Source organism: Balaenoptera ricei, chromosome 3 (assembly GCF_028023285.1).
Source record: "Balaenoptera ricei isolate mBalRic1 chromosome 3, mBalRic1.hap2, whole genome shotgun sequence".
Lineage (NCBI taxonomy): Eukaryota > Metazoa > Chordata > Mammalia > Artiodactyla > Balaenopteridae > Balaenoptera > Balaenoptera ricei.
Genome location: NC_082641.1, coordinates 156,408,174 through 156,432,521, shown reverse-complemented (window position 1 = coordinate 156,432,521; position 24,348 = coordinate 156,408,174). Strand labels below are relative to the sequence as shown.

Here is a 24,348-nt window from a genome sequence, read left to right as displayed (position 1 = left end):
GCTAGGAGTTGGTTTGGAAGCAGCAGGGGATTCCTTTTGTCTGTACTCTTTTGGTCACAGTAGTCACAGGACCTAACTTGATTTGGTGGCGGGGGCGTCAAGGAAAATACTCCACGTCTTACTGGAGGAGTGGCAAAGCCACTTACAAAAAAGCACGTGAAGTCGGAGACATTGTTGCGGCCGTCTGTGCAAAATATCTGCTCCAGCTGAATAAAAATGTTGGATAAAGGATTGAGAACATGAGGGCGAGATTTTGTTTGTGTGGTATGGTAACAAAGCTCTCACTTTCTTTTCTGTTGTCGTATGACTTTTTTGTATATTTCCATGTTCTGCTCAGTGTTTTAATCTCTTATTCATAGGACTTCTACTATCATCTATTGCTGTCAACAGAAGTCACTTCAAACCAGAAGGAATTCTAAACAGTTTTAAGTTGTTTTACCCAATTGAGGCATTATCACTGGGTATGAAAATAATTGATAGGAAAAGGGTACAGAGGAATAAGGTGTGTGGAAAGGGCAGGCTGACAGCAGAAGGTGAATTAATGCTACGTATTCAATTTGGAGATCATCATAGGTGAGCAGCACAACCGTCTAGATGAAAACTTTTGCGTATGAGTGATCTAACGTGGAAGAGACGCCATCTAGAAGCGCGTCAGACTGAGTATGTGCATGGATGACACAGTGATTGCAAGAGAATTTTTAAGTCCATTAAGAACAGAGAAACTTGACTAAACTGTTATTTGTATTTGTGTTATTTGGGGAATAATGCCAGATAAATCTCAGTACTAGAGTAGTTTCACGCTTCGTTGATGGATATTGGGAACCTTGACTTTTTTTTTTTTTCTGTTTTCTTATTCTGTCACAGAAACTATGCTTTTTAAAGATTGACGCTTCAAATTAATAGATTATAATTTCATTCCATTTATATCAGTGTTTCTTAATGGGGAAGGGAGGGACAGTTTTGTCTCAAAAGGGGCATTGTACAAGGTCTAGAAACATTTTTTGGTTGTAAAAACCCCTGGGTGGAGGGGGGGGGAGGGGGGAACCTTGACTTTTAAAGCTAGCACCATGGGGTTAATTGGATTGATGCTTTTTTTTCCCTCCCTAATTGAGATATAATTCACATACCATAAACTTTACTAATTTAAACTATATAATTCAGTTGTTTTTGGTATACTTACAAGGTTGTGCAACCATCACTTTTGTCCAGTTCCAGAACATTTTCATGACCCTAAAAAGAAACCCATACCTGTCACAACCCCTATACTCTGCATCCACTGCCTACTTTTTGTCTTTATCAATTTGCCTATGCTAGACATTTCATAGAAATGTAATCATATAATAAGTAGCTTTTTATGTCTTGCTTCTTTAATGTTTTCAAGGTTCATTATGTTGTAGCAAGTGTCAGTACTTTATTCCTTTTTATGGCTGAATAATATTCCATTGTAATGAATATAGCACTTTTTTTTTTTTAATCCATCCATCAGTTTCTGGAGGTTTGGGTGGTTTCCACTTGAATAATGATTATGTTACATCTATGTACAAGTTTTTGTATGAACATACGTTTTTCATTTCTCTTGAGTTTATATCTTGGGATGGAATTGATGTTAACTTTACCTGTAACTTTTTGAGGAACTGCCAAACTGTTTCTAAAGCGGCTGAACCATTTTACATTTCTGCCAACACTAGTTATTTTTCTTTTTCAAATAGCCATTCTAATGGGTGTGCAGTGGTATGTTGTTGTGGTTTTGACTTCTATTTCCATAATGACTAATGATGTTGAATGTCTTTTCATGTAATTGCTGGCCATCTGTGTATCTTCCTTGGAGAAATGTCTGTTCAGATCCTTTGCCCATTTCTTTTTTTTTAATTTTTATTTATTTATTTATCCATCCATCCATGGCCGTGTCGGGTCCTCGCCTCTGTGCGAGGGCCCTCTCCAGTTGCGGCAAGTGGGGACCACTCCTCATCACGGTGCGCGGGCCTCTCACTGTCGCGGCCTCTCCCGTTGCGGAGCACAGGCTCCAGACGCGCAGGCTCAGCAATCGTGGCTCATGGGCCCAGCCGCTCCGCGGCATGTGGGATCCTCCCAGACCGGGGCTCGAACCCGTGTCCCCTGCACTGGCAGGCAGAATCCCAACCACTGCGCCACCAGGGAAGCCCCCTTTGCCCATTTTTAAATGGAGTTATTTGGCTTTTTATTGAGTTCTAGAAAGTCTTTATTCGGGAGATTCCATCCATATCAGATAAGTGATTTGCACATATTTCTCCCATTCTCTGGGTTATCTCTTCACTGTCTTGATAGCATCCTTTGATGCACAAAAGTTTTAAATTTGATGAAGTCCAATTTATCTGTTTTTTCCTTAGTTGCTTATATGTTTTTGACATCATATCTAAGAAACCATTACCTAATTGAAGGTCACAAAGATTTCCTCCTGTGTTTTCTTCTAAGAGTTTTATAGTTTTAGCTTTTACTTTTAGGTCTTTGGTCCATTCCTAGTTCATTTTTGTATGTGGTGTAAGGTAGGGATCCAACTTCATTATTTTGCATGTGGATATCCATTTGTCCCAGCACCATTTGTTGAAAAGACTGTTCTTTTCCCACTGAATGGTCTTGGGACCATTGCTAAAAATCAGTTGTACATAGACACACATGTTCATTTCTGAACTTTAAGTTCTGTTCCATCAATTTATATGTCTGTCTGTTTCCCACATCACACTGTCTTGGTTACTGTAGCTTTGTAGTAGGTTTTGATACTGGACACTGTGAATCTTCTACCTTTGTTCCTTTTCAAGATCGTTTTGGCTTTTGGGCGTCCAAAAAAAGAAGTAACCACCTCCCACCAACATCAGGTCTTTCAGCTGATCAACACAGGATGTCTTTTAACTTATTTAGGTTGTTTTTAGTTTCTTTCATTGATGTTTTGTAATTTTCAGTTTACAAGCCTTGCACTTCTTTAAATTTATTCCTAAATATTTTATTATTTTTGCTGCTACTGTAAATGGAATTTTCTTTACTTCATTTTTAGATTATTTATTTTTAGTGTAAAGACATACAAGTGATTTTTGTTTATTGGTCTTGGGTTTTGAAACTTGGCTAAATTGGTTTATTATCTTTAATGGTGTTTTAGTGGATTCTTTAGTATTTTCTACGTATAAGATAAAGCCATCTGCAAATAGAGGTAGCTGTACCTTTTCTTTCCAATGTGGCTGCCTTTTATTTCTTTTTCTTCCCTAATTGCCCTTCCCTAATTGTCCAGTATAATGATGAATAGAGGTGGTGAGAGTGGACATCCTTGTCTTGTTCTTTATCTTAGGGGAAAGGTTTTCATTTTTCACCTTAAGTATGATGTTAACTGGGTTTTTTACAGATGCCTTTTATCCAGTTGAGGAAGTTCCCTTCTATTCCTAGTTTATTGAGTGTTTTTTATCATGAAGAGGTGTTGGGTTTTGTCAAATGCTTTTTCTGTAGTTATTGGGATGATCATGTGGTTTCTGTTCTTTATTAATATGGTACATTATATGGATTGATTTTTGTATGGTGAATCAATCTTGCATTCCTGGGATAAGAGTGGATGTGTTTTTAAAGAGCCTTGTATTTTTCACCTGGAGAGATGTAGAAACTTGTTCTACCACCATTATCATGGAGGCAATAGGAATGGACCTGAGAGAACATAGCCTTTGGATAAATGCTTTATTTTCAAGTGCTAGGGTATAATATAAACAAGAAGCATTCAAAGGCTTATAGTGTCATGCTTTGTACAACACAGAAGTAATTTTGACTCTTATGAAAACATCATTTCTTTGGACTTTTAAGGAGCTTCGTGAATAATTTGAGGATTTATGTGATGTGTCCATTTCCTATTAATCGTATGCCATATTAATATTCTCAGAGTCTTGCAAGCTCTAGTTTGGAGTGCCCTGACTTCTGTTTTGACTGAAAACATATTTTAAACTTGAAAAATGGTAATTAACAAGTCAATATGGAAGGGTCAGATTCCTTTTGGGACAAAGGTTGTTCTTAGTAGTCTCTCAGGAGACCTTGTAGCAGGAACTTGTCAGAGTATAAATATTACATAGATAAATATCTAGAAAGAGGCAAAGGATTTGGAAAAAAAATGCTTGATCAGAGTTTTGAAGCACAGTTAATATTTTCTTCTGCTTAAAACTGCTTATAATTTGGCATGAATTAACTTGCATTGCATTCTCACCTGTGGGAATGCCTGTTTTTGGATAGACGCCTAGGTGCCTGTCAACTCTAGTTGAGAAGTGGAAATAATTAACCTCCTGAAGAAATTATTAAATCAAACTTTGATGAAGTAGCTTTTTGTGCTCTTCCTTCTCTCTGCCATACCGATATGTACACCCTCACCAGAAAAGAGCTTCCAGCATCAGACGTGTATTTTGTCCTTTATCTGTTTTATCTTCCTGTAATTGCCAGACCTCCTTACTTTTTTCTCCTAACACTTTTTTTTTCCTGCAGGGGTTTTTCAGATTAGAAAAATCATTCAAGTTGACCAAGGAGGATTTACTAAATTTAGTAAGATTCTTGGGCTTCCATTGCATATAGGTGAGGAACTGTTGTTTGGATCTGTTCTCCCTGCATCCCAACCAGGCCAAACTCTTACACAGCAAATTTGGTAACACAGTATCTTTGTAAAACAGCTAAGCAAGCAATTTTAAGTGAAGTGGCTATTCGTTTTAGAAAATATTGTGGGTATTTGAAAAGAATGCCACTAATTAATGATTTGTAACTTTTCTCCTACCCTTTTGACAATCTGATGAAAGCTGTGGGTGCTCTTCATGTAAAAATGCACATGGCTCATTTGTGTGGACCGGGATGTCAGACACACCTTAAAGGCCATCCCTGAACTCCTGCTTCAAAATGCCCACCATGGGTGAAACAATCAAGTTGGGATACAAGGGTCTCTAGGTTTTACAAAGCCATAAAATTATGTATATGGTTCAAATACAGCATAAATTGAGAGCAATTACAATTTCATGTTAAATATTATTTAACTAGAAAGAGCATACATAGCTGCTGGGTATAATGGATGCTGTGATGAGTGACCCAGATCCCTGCTGAGGGTTGAAGGTTGTATTCCCCCAGGTGCTGGAAGTATCCCCCGTGGAGATTGCGTTGGCTAAAGAGACCTACCTTGTACAAGGCCACATCCCTTCCCATTGGTATCCAATGATTGATCCTTGTAGGGTACAAGGGCTTGAATCCATTGCCCTGATTTGGGGCAACTCTGAAAGGTCATCGCAGATTCAGAGCTCCCCATGGGGTTGTCTGAATCCTTTGGGACTTCATGGCAGCCTAATTTCTCCCTCTGCACCATCATGCTCCCCCCCCCCCCCACTTCCTTTCCACTGGTATTGATCCCAAGAGCACCCTCTAATTTCTTGAACAATAAAATCTGTCTCAAGGTCTGCTTCTTGGGAAACCCAGCCTTGTCACACTAGGATTGACTTTTAGTACAGGTTAGCTTACTTCAGGCCATAAAAGTTGGCCTGGCTAAAATAAAAATTGAGTGAGATGAACTTGAATTTAGACTTAAAATATGTGAAGCATCCTATTGCTGTTTCCTTTGGACCATATATTTCAAATAGGTTTTGCAAGTCTTGGTTTCTCTGGATTCATTTGTTATCTCTCAGTCTTCCTTTGGCATTGCGGAAAACCCCCCAAGTCTCTGACAGCTTGGTTTGGTCCCACAGTATGAACCTGTGGAAGGTGTGGGTTAAATAGAAACGCTCACATGTCCCACAGAAACCCCTAGAGATTTCCCATGTTGGTAAGTGCATATGTTAGGAGAATCTCTCTTATCATGATCCTAATCATATTTCTTGTAAATCCTGAGATTTCTCAGATAGGAGTTAGAAAATTATTGCTTTTGTCATTATCATTGAAATCATGTATGTCCCTTCTGAATATTTGAAAAATGTGGAAAAGGTATAACAAGGAAAGTTCTATGTAAAAATAAACTTTTCCTTCAAATTGGGATAATATTGTACATTTTGATAACTTTTCTTTTTCATGTAATGTTATATAATAAAGAAGTTTGCATATCCTTAATTAATCATCAAGTATATGAACTGTAATGGTTGATAGAGCATATTTAATTTAGCTAGCCTTCTATTGTTATGTACTTGATTTTTCCCGACTTTGTTATTGGTAATAAGTAATACAAAGAATAGTGGTTCTTTGTGGGGGGATGGGCAGAAACTAAGCCTAGTGTGTCTGCTTTAGTTAGTTACTTAAAAATACTGAGTTCTTTCATCACTAAAATGTAGTGAACTATTAGATCTAAGAGTGTTCTATCTATTGTTATCGCACAGCTTCAAGGGATGCCATTCGTATAGGTGTGAATTGAGGTCCTAGGTGCAGTCCCATCATTGCCGCTGCTTCACAAGGACAGCCACCGTGGATTTATGGGTCCTCTTTTTGTTTTTTTGTTTTTTTTTTTGAGCAATTTTAGCATATGAATATCCGTCAAGTTTGTTTTTTTTTTTTTTTTAATTTTATTTATTTATTTATTTATTTATGGCTGTGTTGGGTCTTCGTTTCTGTGCGAGGGCTTTCTCCAGTCGCGGCAAGTGGGGGCCACTCTTCATCGCGGTGCGCAGGCCTCTCACTGTCGCAGCCTCCAGACGCGCAGGCTCAGTAGCTGTGGCTCACGGGCCTAGTTGCTCCGCGGCATGTGGGATCCTCCCAGACCAGGGCTCGAACCCGTGTCCCCTGCATTGGCAGGCAGATTCTTAACCACTGCGCCACCAGGGAAGCCCCGCCAAGTTTTTATATATGCCTGCCAGATATAAAAAGAAGTATTTGAGCCATTTCCTTAATTGTCTACCAAGCAGATCTTGACTAGCAGTGTGACCTTTGGTCTCACCAGCTTTTGCTTCATATTATCCAGTTATTTTAATTCAGGAGGTCCCTAGTTCCATTATCTGTACCATGAGCAAGTCTATCAAGGAACTTACTTTCCCTCCCAGCAATTAATAAAATCTAACCGGAGCAATGGACTCTGTATTTTCCTAAAGGTCATACCTATACTTCCTGTATAGTTCAATTTGAACAGTTTTTAAGATAAAATACAGAGGTACTCTGCTGAAGTGTATTACTTTTTAAATGTTCTCGTCTTTCCCATCATAAGAATACAGTTGTGGGCTTCCCTGGTGGCGCAGTGGTTGGGAATCCGCCTGCCAATGCAGGGGACACGGGTTCGAGCCCTGGTCCGGGAGGATCCCACATGCCGCGGAGCAGTTAAGCCCGTGCGCCACAACTGCTGAGCCTGCGTGCCGCAACTGGTGAAGCCCACGTGCCTAGAGCCCGTGCACCGCAACAGAGTAGCCTCCGCTCGCAGCAACTAGAGAAAGCCCGCGCGCAGCAACGAAGACCCAACGCAGCCAAAAATAAATAAATAAATTTAAAAAAAATAAAAAAGAATACAGTTGTATTTTAGAATTGAAAGGAATATTAGTGGTCTTTGTCTTGTAGGTAGGTAATTAGAAAGAACAAGTAACTTGCCCAGTGGGACATAGCTAGCTATTTATTCATCACGGTAATCCGTCCATTACTTATATGATGAGAGAATAGCACAACTGGGAGGGAAACTCAACCAAAGAAATAATTGGTTGTCAGCCAGAATCTTTGCTGGGCTTATTAAAGACCCTAAACAGTCATTGAGAATATAGATATGGGAGTTTTAACAACCTAAGTTGTGTTTAAAACACTGCTTAGAGTTCCACATGACTTTGTTGCTCTTGTATCCTCTAATCGATGGAAACACATAACTGGACAAGTAAAACTTAGAGACCAGTACAGTCTGGGCAAACCCTGATCATTTTAGTAAAGTATAGTTGTGCCTTGTTAGTACATTTCACAGGCCTGCAGGATGGTAGACAAACAATTGCGTAGATCAGGGGACTTAGTGAATTTTTCCTTTTTAGATTCCATTGATTACTGTAGATCTCTTTTGCCAGCTGATTATGACCAGTTCATCCAGACTGTACTTTTACCACTGATACTGAGAAGTATTATTAACCAAGAAGGTAAAGGTCAGAGCCTTTCTGAGTAACTTGCTTTCCACAATACATTTGACACTGATGGCTGCTTAGAACAAGTGTGGAGGCATCATCCAAAAAATTCTTTCCTTTAAATGATGTTCCAGGTAGCTAGGTGACTGCAAGGAGTATTTTGGGATTTCTTGTCCTTAGAACTACATCCTACAGGAAGTCCCTTCTACGTTTGCTCAGTGATTAGGGCCTCAGCAGCAGAGCAGTCAGTTCCACTTGACTAGGAATAAATCACCCACGTTGAACCATGATAGTTTCTGACAACTGGCAATGCTGATAAAAACCAAAACAAAAGATGTTAAGAAATCTGTGCCAGTGTGGAGCTGGTGTGCAGATTTGATGGATTCACGTGCAGCATGCATTCTGCGTTAGTCTTCCTCCTCTTTCATCGGTTTTTCTCTCTTTGTAAAATAAAAATTGTACGAGAAGAAAGGCTCTATATCATATAATAATTATTTCAATTTTCTTTCTAGCCCAGTTAACAGACTTATACCCTAATTAGAGAGGTCATTTTAAGGAAAACGCCTTCCTTCTCTAAATAGTTATTTAGAAAGTGTTTCCTTCTTGAATTCTTCACTCTTAGTTCTTCTCTATGATTTTAGGCTGTATGTATAAACCTGATTGACCCTTCCCCTCCCTACTCATCACCAGGGACACAGATAATATAGACTAAACACCAATTCCTTTGATCTCTGCACAATTTTACTCATGCAGAAATTGAATACATGTTAATAGCTGCTTAATGATTTCTTCTTAATACAGATCGGTCATGCATAAAGTAGGAAGAGGCCATAGAATTATAAAATACATTATTTTCTGCAAGAATTTTTTATTAATTTTCAATATTACTAAGTATAAGTTATTAATGTAAAAGAAGAAAAGCTTTTTTAGCTATTGTTAAGTGCTCCTTAGTCCGTGTGTATAAATAAACTAGCCTCCTTCTACCCCTTGAAAGGCCAAACAGACTGTCTTAATACTATCATAATATTGATCCTGATATCAAGTACCTTTGGTTCTGCCCACCAGCTTTAGTGTGTTATGTTTGACTATACACGGAAGTACATGGAAGATGCTCTTCTGCATCGGCAGTGGTTTGGTACCTCCACCCTTCCTTCTTTGCTTCTGTAGGGGAGAATATTTTCATATGTGACCGTAGTAATAACATTGTGTTTATTGATAAACACTACTTAATAACAAGGAATCATTTATGGAAAGATGCTTGAGACATCTTTGTGTGATTCTTCTTTCCCCCCCCTGCCCCCCATCATAGAACATATTATTTATAGCACAGTGATTAAGAGTAGAATTCTGGAGCTAGATTGCCTAATAATTATAGTCTTGTGGCGGAGCTTCAATAGTTGTTATACATAGATTTCTGAAAACAGTGCCTGATACATACCACACTCTCTGTGTTAGTGGTGCCTCTTGTCACCACTGCCGCCGCCTCCTCCACCACCCCCATCACGAGTAATTTTTTGTTGTTTTTATCATATTGCCATTTTAGGGATTCTGTGGTTTCTGTTTCTACAAAATGGAAAGTTTTTTTCTTGGGTAGATATTCTGAGCATATTTAAAGGAGTATTTTTCCACTTAGCATGATTCTGAAGCAGTCATCTTTATCATTAATAGTCGAGTATGTGCATAACTGATCCAGTTTTTCTCTTAGCTGTTGTATTCAAAGCTTTTGTAAATAGTGTATTTCAGATCCTGTGGATAATTGAACTTGGTATAGAATGGGATTTCCACTATATAGTTTATAGAAATTGCATGGTAAATACTGAAAGGGTGTGATATGGGACTATTAGGGTGAACAGTTTTCACAGCCTCTATATTGGATTAGTTAAAAGAAGAGAATAATGGCAAGATTAATATGATAGCATTCATACACCCCTTGGTTAGCAACGTCTGAACCCAGAGAGCCTTGATCACAAAATCACGATTTTGAGTCTCAACCAAAGTGAGGATATATAAAAGGAGTTTTCAGTAGGATTCAGCTGCTGTCCATCATGATGCTGGGTAAACGGAAAGTGCTTTGTACACACCCATCCTCCCACACACCACACAGAGCCTCTTTTGGGTTAATGCTCTTGCAGCTGGTTTGCACATATCTGTATCTACTGCAGGCCTTCCTTGCCGATAGCAGCTTGCCCAAAGGAGACAGCTCTAGTGAGCGCTGCCCTTTCTTCACCGTGGAATGGCTATTTCTGCTCTCCAGGAATAGCCATCCTCTTCCTCCCCTCCAACTCAGCAGTTTAGACAGCTGGCTAATTGGATAAGAAAGTAGCTTAGGGAGAACTTGTTAATGGGGATTTTACCTGGTTTAGCAGCTTCTGCACCTGAGTATATCAGGAAAAGTCTTTTTGTTTGTTGGTTGGTTTGTTTGTTTTTGTTTTTGCTGGCAAAGAATAATGGATCCCTTTAATAGTTGGCCTACATACAAATTATACAAGTGGAATTGTTAACAGTGAACATCTTAATTATTTCTTAGATGCTGATGATGGAGGAGAAAGAAGGGTATAATCCTTATTATGCATGTAAGGGCTGTTTGTATATTAGGTGGGCTCATAAAACAAATCTCTGGTTTCTTGTATGTAAAACTTGGTTCTATGAAGTTTTATTTTTTAAAAAAGGTGGTTGTACTGCTCTTCCTTGGTAAAAAAGTCTAATCAACAGAATGATGATATCTTTTTTGTGTGTGTGTAAGGTTTATATGTCAGCAACTAGGATGACCCGCACAGCTGGTTAAATATGTAAACACCAGGGCATTGCCTCCTGTATGTTATGGAGTACTAGATTTTTAAGTGGCAAAATCTCTTTAGTGGTTGTGAATTTACCTAAGTATTGATCCATATGAGATTCCAATAGGAGTGTCTGATTAAACTAAAGGAAACTAATGCTTTTCATATGTGATGGTCTTTTCTCTCACAGTATGCTTTGGACTTTATCGGCATGGAAAAGACTGGAGCCAGTTGCAGTGGTTCACCTGTAGGATTCTTCCTTCGTTAAAGAGTGAAAATCCAAGCCTGACAGTACTCATGGTTCCCTATTCTGAGTTCGCTGAATCTTTTCGCTTAGCTTATTTGTTCTGCTGTGGAATTCTCAGGGACTGTAGAGAGGGACCTTTTTTTCTTCCCCTTGGAAGAGGGGAAGAAAATGTGTATAGAATGAGTAATAACAATATGGTTGGAGATTCGTGTTATAATATATAGATAGATGAAAGAATGGAGATAAATGTATAGATAGAGAAAAGAATGGGAGATGTGTATATGTATGTATGTAGATCAGTACTTTGTTCATGTGTGATGGCATACAGACTGTGGTCATCTTATTGTCATGGGGGTAAGAGCAAGAAAGTCATCCCAAAGCAGATAACATTTATGTTGCTTTTTGAAAGCCATGTGAAATAAACCAGCTAGTTCAAGAGTAGACGATGATATTATATTCTCCTGCTTCATTTTTCTCTGTAGGACTTATCACCATCCTACATACTATGTTCACTTCATTCATTCATTCCTTGTCTAGCGTATTAGGATTAAGCTCTTTGAGGGTAGGGATTTTTGTCTGTTTGGATTAATTCTATATCCTCAACACCTAGAAAACTACCTGGCACGTAGCTGAATGAAAGAATGAAGTTTGTGAGTTTTAGAATAGTTGTCTTACTTATTTTCCTTTTGCTTATTAAGAATCTCTCTCTACAGTTCCTCCATATTTTTGCTTCCTATTTTTCATTGTGTGTACGGGAGTCTCCCTAGTGATAATATGCTGTTTCCACACTAGTTCACAAACCCATCCCCTATTTTCCATCTCTCTTAACTCACTTAGTTTCCAAACTCTCTTACCTGAATTGATACGCTCTCCTAGCTGTTTTCATGCCTCTACGTAACTCCCCTTAGATATTGACTATCTTCTCCACAGCTATCAGAATTATCAGTCTGAAATACAGAACTGACCGGACTGTTTCTTTGCTTAAAAGTCCCTAATAGTCCCCATCTGTCTAGAGTAAAATGTGTGCTCGTTAGAATGGCACGGAAGCCCATCCATAGCTTGGATTCAGGTACATAAAGTCCCCTTCCCATCTTATAATGAAAATGGGTCTGTTCATTTTTCTTTGTGTCACTAGTGCCTGGCATGTAATAGAGACTTCACCAATAGTTTTTTGAGTAAATGAATGCGTACTAGGGTATATGAAGGAATGAATAACTATAATAATAAATTTCATTGAAAATGCTTGCTGTTGAAATAAAAGATGATATAAAAACCTAACTTGAACACTAGCATTTAAGAACAGTTTTTCCGGGCTTCCCTGGTGGCGCAGTGGTTGAGAATCTGCCTGCCAATGCAGGGGACGCGGGTTCGAGCCCTGGTCTGGGAAGATCCCACATGCCGCGGAGCAACTGGGCCCGTGAGCCACAACTACTGGGCCTGCGCGTCTGGAGCCTGTGCTCCACAACAAGAGAGGCCGCGACAGTGAGAGGCCCGCGACCGCGATGAAGAGTGGCCCCCGCTCGCCACAACCAAAGAAAGCCCTCACACAGAAACGAAGACCCAACACAGCCAGAAATAAATAAATAAATAAATTTAAGGACAGTTTTTCCTTTTTACAGCTGATTTGTTTTTCTTAGCATCCAGCTGTTCAATTTGCTGTCCTCCCTCAGCATTTTTTAAAGGAATCTCTCTGGGCATTTACACTGTTGCTTTGGAAGTAATCCAGTTTCTCATGGCTTTCCTCCCTGTAGGTCTTCCCTTTATCCCTATCCCTATATGTTGGGTCTTTTCTCCCTAGCTACTTTGCTTATTTCTTTATAGAGATTTATGACTCTGCATGTATGACCATACCCATGTGTATGTCTTTTCTGTCTTCTGGCTATAAGTTCTCAGTTTAAAGCTTTGCATGAAGTTCTAAGACCCTTAGGGTTAAATTACTTCTACAGAGCACACACTGACAACCCTGATCTACCTGTTTCCAACTTAAAATGATTTTTATTGTGACTGTTTGTATTTCTCTGAATTTCCTTTTTTTCCCCCCCTTAAATGTGTGTGCACACTCAGAATGAAAAGCTCCAAGAGCAACTTAGAGATAAGGAAAAGCAGATGAGCAGCTTGAAGGAGCGAGTCAAATCCTTGCAGGCTGACACCACCAACACTGACACCGCCTTGACTACTTTGGAGGAGGCCCTTGCCGAGAAGGTGGGTGACTGGCCCAGACTCCTCACAGACACATTTCTTCTGCCTTCTCATTAATCTGAAAGTCACTTTAGTGCTGAGACTTGATAGAGGAGACAGAAGAAGTCGCTTTGGCAAAAGGGAAAAGAGCTGCCTGTACTGTTGCTGACGTACCCAGTGTAAGGGAAAGAAGATTCGTTTTGTTGTTGCCAATTTAAGCACCTGTTGCTAGGCAGGATGGATTCCGTACTGGAGGGCAGTGGCTGAAGTTTCTAAAGAATCAGCCATGTGCTCCCTGTTTACTATCTTCTTTTTATGTGTATGGTCAGCTAGAATTCGGTGATGTGGGAATGTCGGACGCTGACCATCAGGAGGCAACATTAGTTCTCTTTTACTGTGCCGCATTGGGATCTAATATATTCATGGGTTTTAGTTATTAATACAGTGTACTTGCTGTTTTTCTAGTCGTGGCCTTGCCACTTCATTTTGCCTTCATGAGCAAACCTAGTTTTTACAGGAATGGTTGACTAAAGAAGTGGCCCAACATGACAAGTGTTAATGTCTTGGAGGAGGTTTAAGGACTCTTGGTGGGGCATTTTAATTGGATTCTTCTTCTTCTTCTTCTTCTTTTTTCTTTAAGGGATAGGGTTACTGTTCCTTAAGCCTCTTGGACTCAGAATGTTTCAGGCTTCCTGCCCAGGGATCAAGGCTTGATCCCCGAATATATTCAGAAATAATACCCATAAATGTACTTAAATTGCTTCAACTTTCAAACTTCCTGAGTATCTGTTGACAGAAGTTTTAATGGTTTCTCTTTTCTTTATCCTTCTTTATGCTTTAAGCTCAACAAATCATAATCTCTCCAACCTCCTCCTGTTTGCTGTGTGAGTTGTGAGTTGTTTCCATTGCTTTGTAGGCAACATGTGAATTATATATAGAAAAGAAATATTTGCTACTTATTGTCCTTAGGGTATATGTATAAGTTTTTTGTTGCTTGGGATTTGAATAAATGAGATTATTCCAAAAGAATACTCTAGGGACATCTAATACTAATTAAGGTTATAGGAAAAGAAACCTAGGGGAATCAAAAGAACAAAACCAGATGTATGTTAGGGCAAGATAGGTTGGAAGGTTGGATTCTTTACAAGGTCAATTATTAACGACCTATCACTGTCTTTTGAATGGAGGATGGAAGTGTGAAATTTTATCAGCTAGAAGCTGAATTGCAGTCATATGATAGAAGTATGAAAGGAATTTTCTCATGTATTGATGTACTCTCTTATCAGGAGCGGACAATCGAACGCTTAAAGGACCAGCGGGACCAAGATGAGCAAGAAAAGCAGGAGGAAATTGATAACTACAAAAAAGATCTTAAAGACCTGAAAGAAAAAGTCAGCCTATTGCAAGGCGACCTCTCAGAGAAAGAGGTCAAGATCACCAAAATGGAATTATTTGGTTTGCTTAGCCAGTGCATTGTGTGTATATGTTGTTGGTGTTTACATAATGCGTATAAAAAAAGGGTCTGTTGGAAGATTTAAAGAATCTTCTTATAGCAGGGATTATTTCAGGAAGCTTTGCAGAGATACAGTAGATGGAATCATTTCTTTCCTAAGTCTTACCTCTTACCTCTTGCAACTGTTATGAGTTGGCTTCTTACTTGCTAATGACGTTTTACAGATCCTAAAATAACAGTATTTCTCCAGTTACATTTGGAGAAATATTGTGCTAATGGTGAGAAAGCTGATAGACGAATGGCATGTGCACAAGGAGGACAGTTTATTTACATCAGCTCTTAACGATCACCTCAGCATTGGCAGAGAATCTTAAATGATTGTTGACCAATTAGGTGACTTAATAGACTTTGATTTTACTTTTGAAGAATCTTGTCGATGTCACCTAAATAGCAGAAATACCTAATGCCTTGTGATCAGATAATAATGAGCTTTAGGGACATTCTCAGGGTTTTCTTTCTAATATCTTTAGGAAAATTTATGGGAATTTGTGTTTCTAATAGAATGTTTCTTCCAAAATCAGAAGAGAAGAAAAAAGTCAGTGTAGCTACTAAGGTTGACTGCTTACATTCACAAAGCTTGATCTATTTCCATTTATTTTGTGGGAATGGATATGTATTGGTAGAGCTCTTTAAGTCACTATTCAGTTGGTATTTCTTGGGAATTCATTCTGTTTTAGTTAGAACTTGAAAGCCAGAGCTAATGTTGTTGTTCTGTATTTCATGTTCTTGAAGTGGAAATATGTCAGTATATGCTAATGGAAAGAAACTACAAACCACCAGGAAAATAAATTTAAGAATTTAAATCTCCATTTTGTTAATAAATAGTATTTATTCTAGATGTATGTTGCTTCTTTTAGGCTTCACTCTTGGATCTGAAAGAGCATGCTTCTTCCCTGGCTTCCGCAGGATTGAAAAAGGACTCACGGCTTAAGACACTAGAAATTGCTTTGGAGCAGAAGAAGGAAGAGTGTCTGAAGATGGACTCGCAGTTGAAAAAGGTTAAAGAAAACTTTTCCAATTTCTTGCTTTGCTTTATTTATTTTTTTTAAGTTTCTGCTTTATAACAAAGTGAATCAGCTATACATAAACATATATCCCCATATCTCCTCCCTCTTGCATCTCCCTCCCATCCTCCCTATCCCACCCCTCTAGGTGGTCACAAAGCACTGAGCTGATCTCCCTGTGCTATGCGGCTGCTTCCCACTAGCTATCTGTTTTACATTTGGTAGTGTATATATGTCCATGCCACTCTCTCACTTCGTCCCAGCTTACCCTTCCCCCTCCCCGTGTCCTCAAGTCCATTCTCTACATCTGCGTCTTTATTCCTGTCCTGCCCCTAGGTTCTTCATAACTTTTTTTTTTTTTTAGATTCCGTATGTATGTGTTAGCATACGGTATTTGTTTTTCTCTTTCTGACTTACTTCACTCTGTATGACAGACTCTAGGTCCATCCACCTCACTACAAATAACTCAATTTCATTTCTTTTTATGGCTGAGTAATATTCTATTGTATATATGTGCAACATCTTCTTTATCCATTCATCTGTTGATGGACACTTAGGTTGCTTCCATGTCCTGGCTATTGTCAATAGAGCTGTAATGAACATTGTGGTACATGACTCTTTTTGAATTATGGTTTTCTCAGGGTATATGCCCAGTAGTGGGATTGCTGGGTTGTATGGTAGTTCTATTTATAGTTTCTTAAGGAACCTCCCTACTGTTCTCCATAGTGGTTGTATCACTTTACATTCCCACCAACAGTGCAAGAGGGTTCCCTTTTCTCCACACCCTCTCCAGCATTTATTGTTTGTAGATTTTTTGATAATGGCCATTCTGACTGGTGTGAGGTGATACCTCATTGTAGTTTGGATTTGCATTTCTCTAATGATTAGTGATGTTGAGCATCCTTTCATGTGTTTGTTGGCAATCTGTATATCTTCTTTGGAGAAATGTCTATTTAGGTCTTCTGCCCATTTTTGGATTGGGTTGTTTGTTTTTTGATATTGAACTGCATGAGCTGCTTGTATATTTTAGAGTTTAATCCTTTGTCAGTTGCTTCATTTGCAAATATTTTCTCCCATTCTGAGGGTTGTCTTCTCATCTTGTTTATGGTTTCCTTTGCTGTGCAAAAGCTTCTAAGTTTCTAGGTCCCATTTGTTTATTTTTGTTTTTATTTCCATTTCTCTAGGAGCTGGGTCAAAAAGGATCTTGCTGCGATTTATGTCATAGAGTGTTCTGCCTCTGTTTTCCTCTAAGAGTTGGATAGTGTCTGGCCTTACATTTAGGTCTTTAACCCATTTTGAGTCTATTTTTGTGTATGGTGTTAGGGAGTGTTCTGCTTTCATTCTTTTACATGTAGCTGTCCAGTTTTCCCAGCACCATTTATTGAAGAGGCTGTCTTTTCTCCATTGTATATTCTTGCCTCCTTTATCAAGAATAAGGTGACCATATGTGAGTGGGTTTATCTCTGGGCTTTTTACCCTGTTCCATTGATCTGTATTTCTGTTTTTGTGCCAGTCCCATACTGTCTTGATGACTGTTCTTGCTTTGCCTTAAATAACAGCATAGTAGAAAACTCTATAGTGTCCATATGGAATAACTTACCAGTGGAGTAATAATCTCCTAAAATTCAAAATACCATTTATACCTTGATTAATTCTCTTGGCATTCTTATCCTATTTTACTTTACTCCTGAGAGTCCCCAAACTCTTAGAAAATTGGCAATTCAGAGTAAGATTAAAATATGCAGCTCCTTTATAGATGACATGTAAGACCACAATGTAAAAATCTCAATTATCTGATATTTTTCTTCTATTAGCATTAGGCTTCCTGGCAAGAGATAATTTAACAGTGATAATCACCCATACCGGTGAATATTAGAATTTGGTACAGGTATTTACTATCCATTTCATTGATTTACACCTCTCTAATATTTATATGGCAGTTTGTGGTTTTCAAAGCACTTTCATACTTATTATCTCTGAGTTACCAACTCTGATTAACTGGGTCCAGTTCATGTGATTACTGATGAGAAGGGGGCCCAGCCTAGTCTTGAGACTTGGTGGTGTTCTTTTGACATATATTGGGTGTGTTCAGCATGAACACCTTGTGATGAATCATTATTTAGGGTGTGCCAGAAATGAAGTCATATTCTTAAGCTAAGGAAAGGAAGAAAATCCAGTAGCTTAAAGTTACTTTTGAATAAGTAGGAAAATACTTTTTTTGAGATTAACTAGTTCAGATTTGGTGATTGACTTTTTTCCCCCTCACTAAAGAAGTGGAGGTAATTTTCTATTTAATACCGGAATATTGAAGGTAAGACTGTTAGATGTATTTAGGATTATGAAACTGAGCAGTAACTGTCAAGAGTAATAAATGTTATTCACTAATATTCCAAACTCGCCTATTTATGGCAATCCCACATTTTCTCTTTGTTTATTTTTAATCTCCTTGTTATGATACTTCTATAGCTGGCCATTTTTATGATCTCTTAAACTTTGTGTTTAGGTTCATGAGAAAAAATAAAGTTATCTTTGGGTAGAGGACTTGGTGGCTTCCCCCTCCTCTGATTTATTACTTGTTTTTCTGCTAATTGCCATTTTACTTTTCGTATTTTCCCTTCTTTCATTCTGGACAACTGTAACTTTTCATTTTAATTAATTAGTGATGTTTTCCTATTACACTGCTCCCACAACGCCCTCCTCCAACCTAAATATAGGTTGCTCTAGAGTTTGCAATATACATTTTCACTCTTTTCTTTTTCCTCAGCTTTTTCAATGCCAAAAATTGTAGATATTTAAGGTGTACAACATGATGCTTTCATCTATGTATGCGTTGTGAAATGGTTACCACAGTCAAGCTAATTAACACATTCATCAACCTTAAATAGTTACCTTTTTTCGTGTGTGTGGTGAGAACACTTTTTAAAAATTGTAGTATAATTGACATATAACATTTTATTAGTTTCTGGTGTACAACATAACAACTCAATATTTGTATATATTGCAGAATCATCACCACAGTAAATCTATTGAACATCCATCAATATACATAGTTATAAATTTTTTTTCTTGTGATGAGAACTTTTAAGATGTATTCTCTTAGCAACTTTGACATATGCAGCACATATTTATAGTCACCATGCTGTACATCACATCCCCAGGACTTACTGTTTTGTAACTGGAAATGTGTACCTTCTGGTCCCCTTCACCCATGTCGCCCACCTCTGACTCCCCACTTCTGGCAGGCTACCGGTCTTTTCTGTGAGCTTGGTCTTTTTGTTTTTGTTTTAGATTCCATATATAAGTGCAGTCATAATGACATTTATCTACTCTGTCTGACTTATCTCACTTAGCATGTTCTCAAGGTCCATCCATTTTGTGGCCAATGAAAAGACTTTCCCCCTTTTTTTATGGCTGAGTAATATTCCTGTGTGTGTATACATACATACATACGTACATACCGCATTTTCTTATCTATTCATCCACTGATGGACACTTAGGTTGTTGAGAACACTTTTTAAGATGTATTCTCTTAGCAAATTTCAAGTATGCAACACAACATTGTTAACTAGAGTCGATATCCTATACGTTAGATCCCCAGGACTTATTCATCTTATAACTGAAAGTTTGTACACTTTGACCAACATCTTCCCATTTCCCCACCCCCAGCCCCTGGCAACCACCCTTCTACCCTCTGCTTTTCTGAGTTCACCTTTTTCAGATTCCACATTATAAGCAAGATCTTCCATGTTTTTAATATGTGGCATTTCCTTCTCATTCTTCTTTGCAGTGTCCATTTTTCTGCTTACATTGCCCCTCTACTCTTGGGTGTTGTCTCCTTTTCCCCTTAGCGCCTTTAACTATTTTTTAAAAATACTTATTTATTTTATTTATTTATTTTTTTGTCTGTGTTGGGTCTTGGTTGTGGCATGCGGGATCTTCATTGTGATGCGCGGGCTCTCTAGTTGTGGCGCACGGGCTCCAGAGCGCATGGGCTCTGTCGTTTGTGGGATGCAGCCTCTCTAGTTGAGGCATGGGGGCTCTGTAGTGGCGGCGCACGGGCTTAGTTGCCCTGCGGCATGTGGGATCTTAGTTCTCTGACCGGGGATCAAACCCGTGTCCCCCGCACTGGAAGACGGATTCTTAACCGCTGGACCACCAGGGAAGTCCTTTGCCTTTAGCTATTTATCATAGTTACTTTAAATTCCCTGTCTGGTAATTCCAACATCTGTGTCAAATATATGAGTCTTATTTTTTACTAGCAGGGGCGAGAGTGGGAGAAATGCCCTTTCCCCAGGTAGGACAAAGCTCTGTTAAAATTTTTACTCCTGAGGGTCTGTCTTTGGATAGAGTACACTTTGGGCATATTTCACAATTGTTACTCTTCCCCTCCTGCAGCCAGAACCACAAGGGGATTTTTGTTGGCTCTTCACTGTGAGACCCTGGTGTGGTTCCTGGATTAAAGCCCATGAAAGTATGGGCCCCCCTAAAACCGCCGGCCCTGGGACTTTCCTCACTCTTTTGCTTGTACGTCCACACTCAGCCCCCAGCAGTTCCTTAAAATTACCACTTAAGTGTTTCTGCTCACAGCTTCTGCTCCAGGTGAGCAGATCTCAGCTTCAGCTCTGTGGGTTTGCCAGTGTCTCTTGATGTTGGAGGGGTAATTTTTCCTGTGACCTCAGTTCTCTGATAGGTCCTAGAAAACTCATTGATTTTCTGTTTTTCAACTTTTTCTTGTAAAAATAGTAGTGATGACTTCTGAGTTTTTTACATGTTGGAACTGAAGTTCCAGTAGCTTCCTGTATGGAACAGGCCTACTCATTCTTGTTTTATGAAGGTATTTGTATGAATTTTGCTGTTTAGAATAAAATCTAAAAATATAATAAAAACAATTTATTAATTATATTTGGGAATCAGCTTTAGTTTTATTCATTAACACATAACTGTTTATGGAATCAGTAAGTTAACCTATGCCCAGGAATTTGAAAGTAGATCACAGAGATTTAATTAACAACATTACCTGTCTTATACAGCTTTTTCAGTTCTGCTAGATGTTGAATGAATTTGACTATTTTATCATGTCTGTTTCTCAACTTAATTTATATTGGAAATTGCCTTATTGAAAATAAAAAACCCTTTGACTTTAAAAAAATGTCTTAAAATAAATGAGAGCATATTTCCTAATGTAAGATTGAGATAAGAGTCTAGTAATAAAATGTAAGACCCAGAATAATTGTTAAATATCATATTTCAGATTTTATCCCATTCTAGTAGATAAGTGCTTCCCTAGCATTATTACATTTTAAAAGCAGGGCAGTGAAGTAAGTCAGACAGAGAAAGACAAATACTGTATGATCTCACTTATATGTGGAATGTAAAAACCAAAAACCAACCAAAAACTGAACTCATAGATACAGAGACCAGATTGGTAGTTGTCAGAAATGGAGGGCTGTGTGTGTGTGTGTGTGTGTGTTTGTATAATGGGTGGAGGTGGTCAAAAGGTACAAACTTCCAGTTATAAAAAAAAAAAATGTAACTGTGTAGTGATATTTTGTCTATGTAATATTTAAGCAGAGAAGAACCTTATAAATTGAAGACTAGCTATTAGATGTTTGATAATCCCCTGTTGAAATTGGAGTATAGGTGGCTTCTGGGGACATGGTTTGCCCACTGCCACTGTATGTATATCTGATAGAACTTGGACATTTTCTTTGTAGGCACACGAGGCAGCATCGGAAGCCAGAGCCAGTCCAGAGATGAGTGATCGAATACAGCAATTGGAGAGAGAGATTGCCAGGTACAAAGATGACTCTAGCAAGGCCCAGGCAGAAGTTGACCGCCTCTTGGAAATCTTGAAGGAGGTGGAAAGTGAGAAGAATGACAAAGATAAGAAGATTGCTGAGTTGGAAAGGTAAGGAAAGGGAAGCTGAAGAGGCACTCTCTATGTTAGAGAGGTTGAAGGATGGTTTTAAAACTATGTACTTTTCGGGACATATTTTTCCAATATATCTGCCTCTCAATTTACTTTATTACCTACTTTTTATTCTAAGTCAGTGTAGCTTCACTGTTGCAGTCTCTGAATGGCAACACGGAGTGGGAATAGATTGGGAAGCTATGGACTTCAGCATCATTGATTGGAAAGAGAAAGTATTCATTGATTAAGAAGTTAAAGTTTTCTACTGGCTAATCAAGAGAGTGCAGATAGCCACTTGCTCTCTCATTATTTATTTATCTGTGTAAGGAACAAATGAACCTCAAGTTTAAGGAGTTAAAATTTTTAATTGGTTTAGACCTTTTATGTTGAGCCGTTGCTCTTTTGGGCTGTGAATTTTTAGACTCTGTATTGTGGAGAAGCAAGCTATTACATTGGTACATAGGTCAAATTTAGAAGGAGGGACATTTTGAGGACAAGTTAGGAGACTTGGATGTGATTTTTTATTGAGCTCTGACTTTGACTTCTTCAGAATGAGCTTTGTTTAAACAGAACCAGCCAGATAGCTCTCTTGGAATTTTCTTTGCCTTTTTTTCTTGTTAGGGTATTTTGTACGAAAGATAAAGCGTATGCCTCTTGGCCTCTTCCTTTACACCATGTATTTAACATAAATTCACAAGTGCATAGAAATAGTTCTTCCAGTAGAACTGCATTAATCACTGTATTCTGAACAGTCAGAGAGACTGGCAGTGACAGAATGAAGTCATTAATCCGTGTGACTCCTTTGAGCCTGATTCTTAGAAGTATTTTATTTTCATGCTCTTGAACGTTGGGAAGTAGTAGACTACTTTCATAAGTTGTTTACTAAGTTTTAAATTTTTAGGATATTGGTAGACTTGATATTTTCCCCTAGAAGTAACTTTTTCCTCTTGTTCTGTACCCATAGAATTTTGATTTTCAAAAAACTAAAAGGATAAAGTCCAACCCTCACAATTCTTCTTCACTAAGTTGAAAGTGTGAATGAATGAGCTGATCACCTACTCATTTGTTTCCTCTTATTTTGATATTAACTCTATTCGTGTTTTCTGGTCTGGTTCTGGATAAGATGGGTGGATAAAGTTCTTTAAGTCAGAATTAACAAATTATCAGAGTCTCAAGATTAGATTATGTATGTTTTTTGTACGTCTTCCCTGTTTGCACTGCATCTTTACCCCCAGCACACGTGCACGTGCACACACACACACACACACACACACTCTCTCGTTACATACTTACATAAGTACATGCCTTTCTTTGCTTTTGTGTCACCCTGAAATCAACAGCAGTACTTCATAGATGTAATTTATTTTTATTTTATTTATTTATTTATTTATTTTTTGAAATCAGACTTTTATTCAAATCTTAATTTCATAGATTTTAAAATACGATACTTCTGATGGATTAGTGACTTCCCACTAAATGTATTTCAGTCTTTCAGAAAAGAAATTTCTTGATAAAGTTTTTGTTTTTTTTTTTTTTTAATAAATTTATTTATTTATTCATTTATTTATTTGTTTATGGCTGCGTTGGGTCTTCGTTGCTGTGCACAGGCTTTCTCTAGTTGCGGCGAGCGGGGGCTACTCTTCTTTGTGGTGCGTGGGCTTCTTATTGCTGTGGCCTCTCTTGTTGCGGAGCACCGGCGCTAGGCATGCGGGCTCTAGAGCGCAGGCTCAGTAGTTGTGGCACACGGGCTTAGTTGCTCCGTGGCATGTGGAATCTTCCCCGAGCAGGGCTCGAACCCGTTTCCCCTGTGTTGGCAGGCAGATTCTTAACCACTGCGCCACCAGGGAAGTCCCTTGATAAAGTTTTATTTTTCAGTTTGATTTTTTTGTGTTAGAACTCTGCATTGAAATTATTGCTTGCTATTCCAGATACCTTGCTTGAAAAATGTTTCAATTCATTTTTGGACCCAGTACTGATTTTGGGAGATGGACGTGATTTGAACGAGAGTAAGAAATAGAATTAAATCTATATTTGATATCCAAAGCACACCAGATAGCTTTTATTAGCCACTATATTTCTCACATTTGGGGAGAGAGTTGTAAATGATCTGTTCTTTCCACAGAATATTACTTATAAATTTGAACAAGTACTATAGAATTTTGTCCTCTGGTCATGTAACATTGTAATCTTCTTTTAAGATTCGACGCACAGTTTCCTGGCTACCGAGAAAAGAAACAGTTTTAAAAACTCAATTGCTACTGGCTTTGTAATTTGTTATTGAGCAGCATAGTTTAAGAGGGGAATAAAAGATGATTGGAATTATTTTATGCCTTTTCTTCCCAGAGTTTTAGTACTGAGCTGCGTGTGCGTGGCTGCTGTGTTTCTTACTAACCGTTTGCTTCTTATGTTGCTGTTCCACTGTTTCCTGGGTGTGGGTGTCTGGCTCCCTGTCATTCCTCATCTGAGTTTCTTCACCTTTCTTTTGGCGTGTCTTATCCTGGTCCTATTCCATTGGGGTTTTGGTCTCTGTGTCTGTCTGTGTTCATGTCCCTCTTGGCCATGCTGTTTCCCAGAAAGCCAGCCTCCCGCACTTTGTACCTTCCACGCCACATTTCTGTCCCTGCACCGTCGGGGGGGTTTGTTTGGGACTTCCTGGGAAAGTGAGTGTTAAGTAAGGCT

The 24,348-nt window shown here is 38.5% G+C and overlaps 1 protein-coding gene across 21 annotated transcripts in view; it reads left to right on the top strand.

Moving 5' to 3' along the window:
• The window catches only part of LOC132362734 (ELKS/Rab6-interacting/CAST family member 1-like), a 187,013-nt gene that overhangs the window by 37,596 nt on the left and 125,069 nt on the right, over positions 1–24,348 (top strand). For 19 of the 21 annotated variants that reach the window (XR_009502451.1, XR_009502460.1, XR_009502458.1 and 16 more), the window contains exons 5-8: positions 13,128–13,265; positions 14,528–14,668; positions 15,612–15,752; positions 21,473–21,666. Coding sequence is in view for 9 of the 21 variants with exons in the window: in XM_059917719.1 (XP_059773702.1) it covers positions 13,128–13,265; positions 14,528–14,668; positions 15,612–15,752; positions 21,473–21,666 (614 nt within the window). In the remaining 12 variants the exon portion in view is untranslated. Of the gene's footprint in view, positions 1–13,127; positions 13,266–14,527; positions 14,669–15,611; positions 15,753–21,472; positions 21,667–23,597; positions 23,701–24,348 lie in introns of those variants that run through there. The other 2 variants (XM_059917721.1, XM_059917716.1) reach the window with 2 other exon arrangements.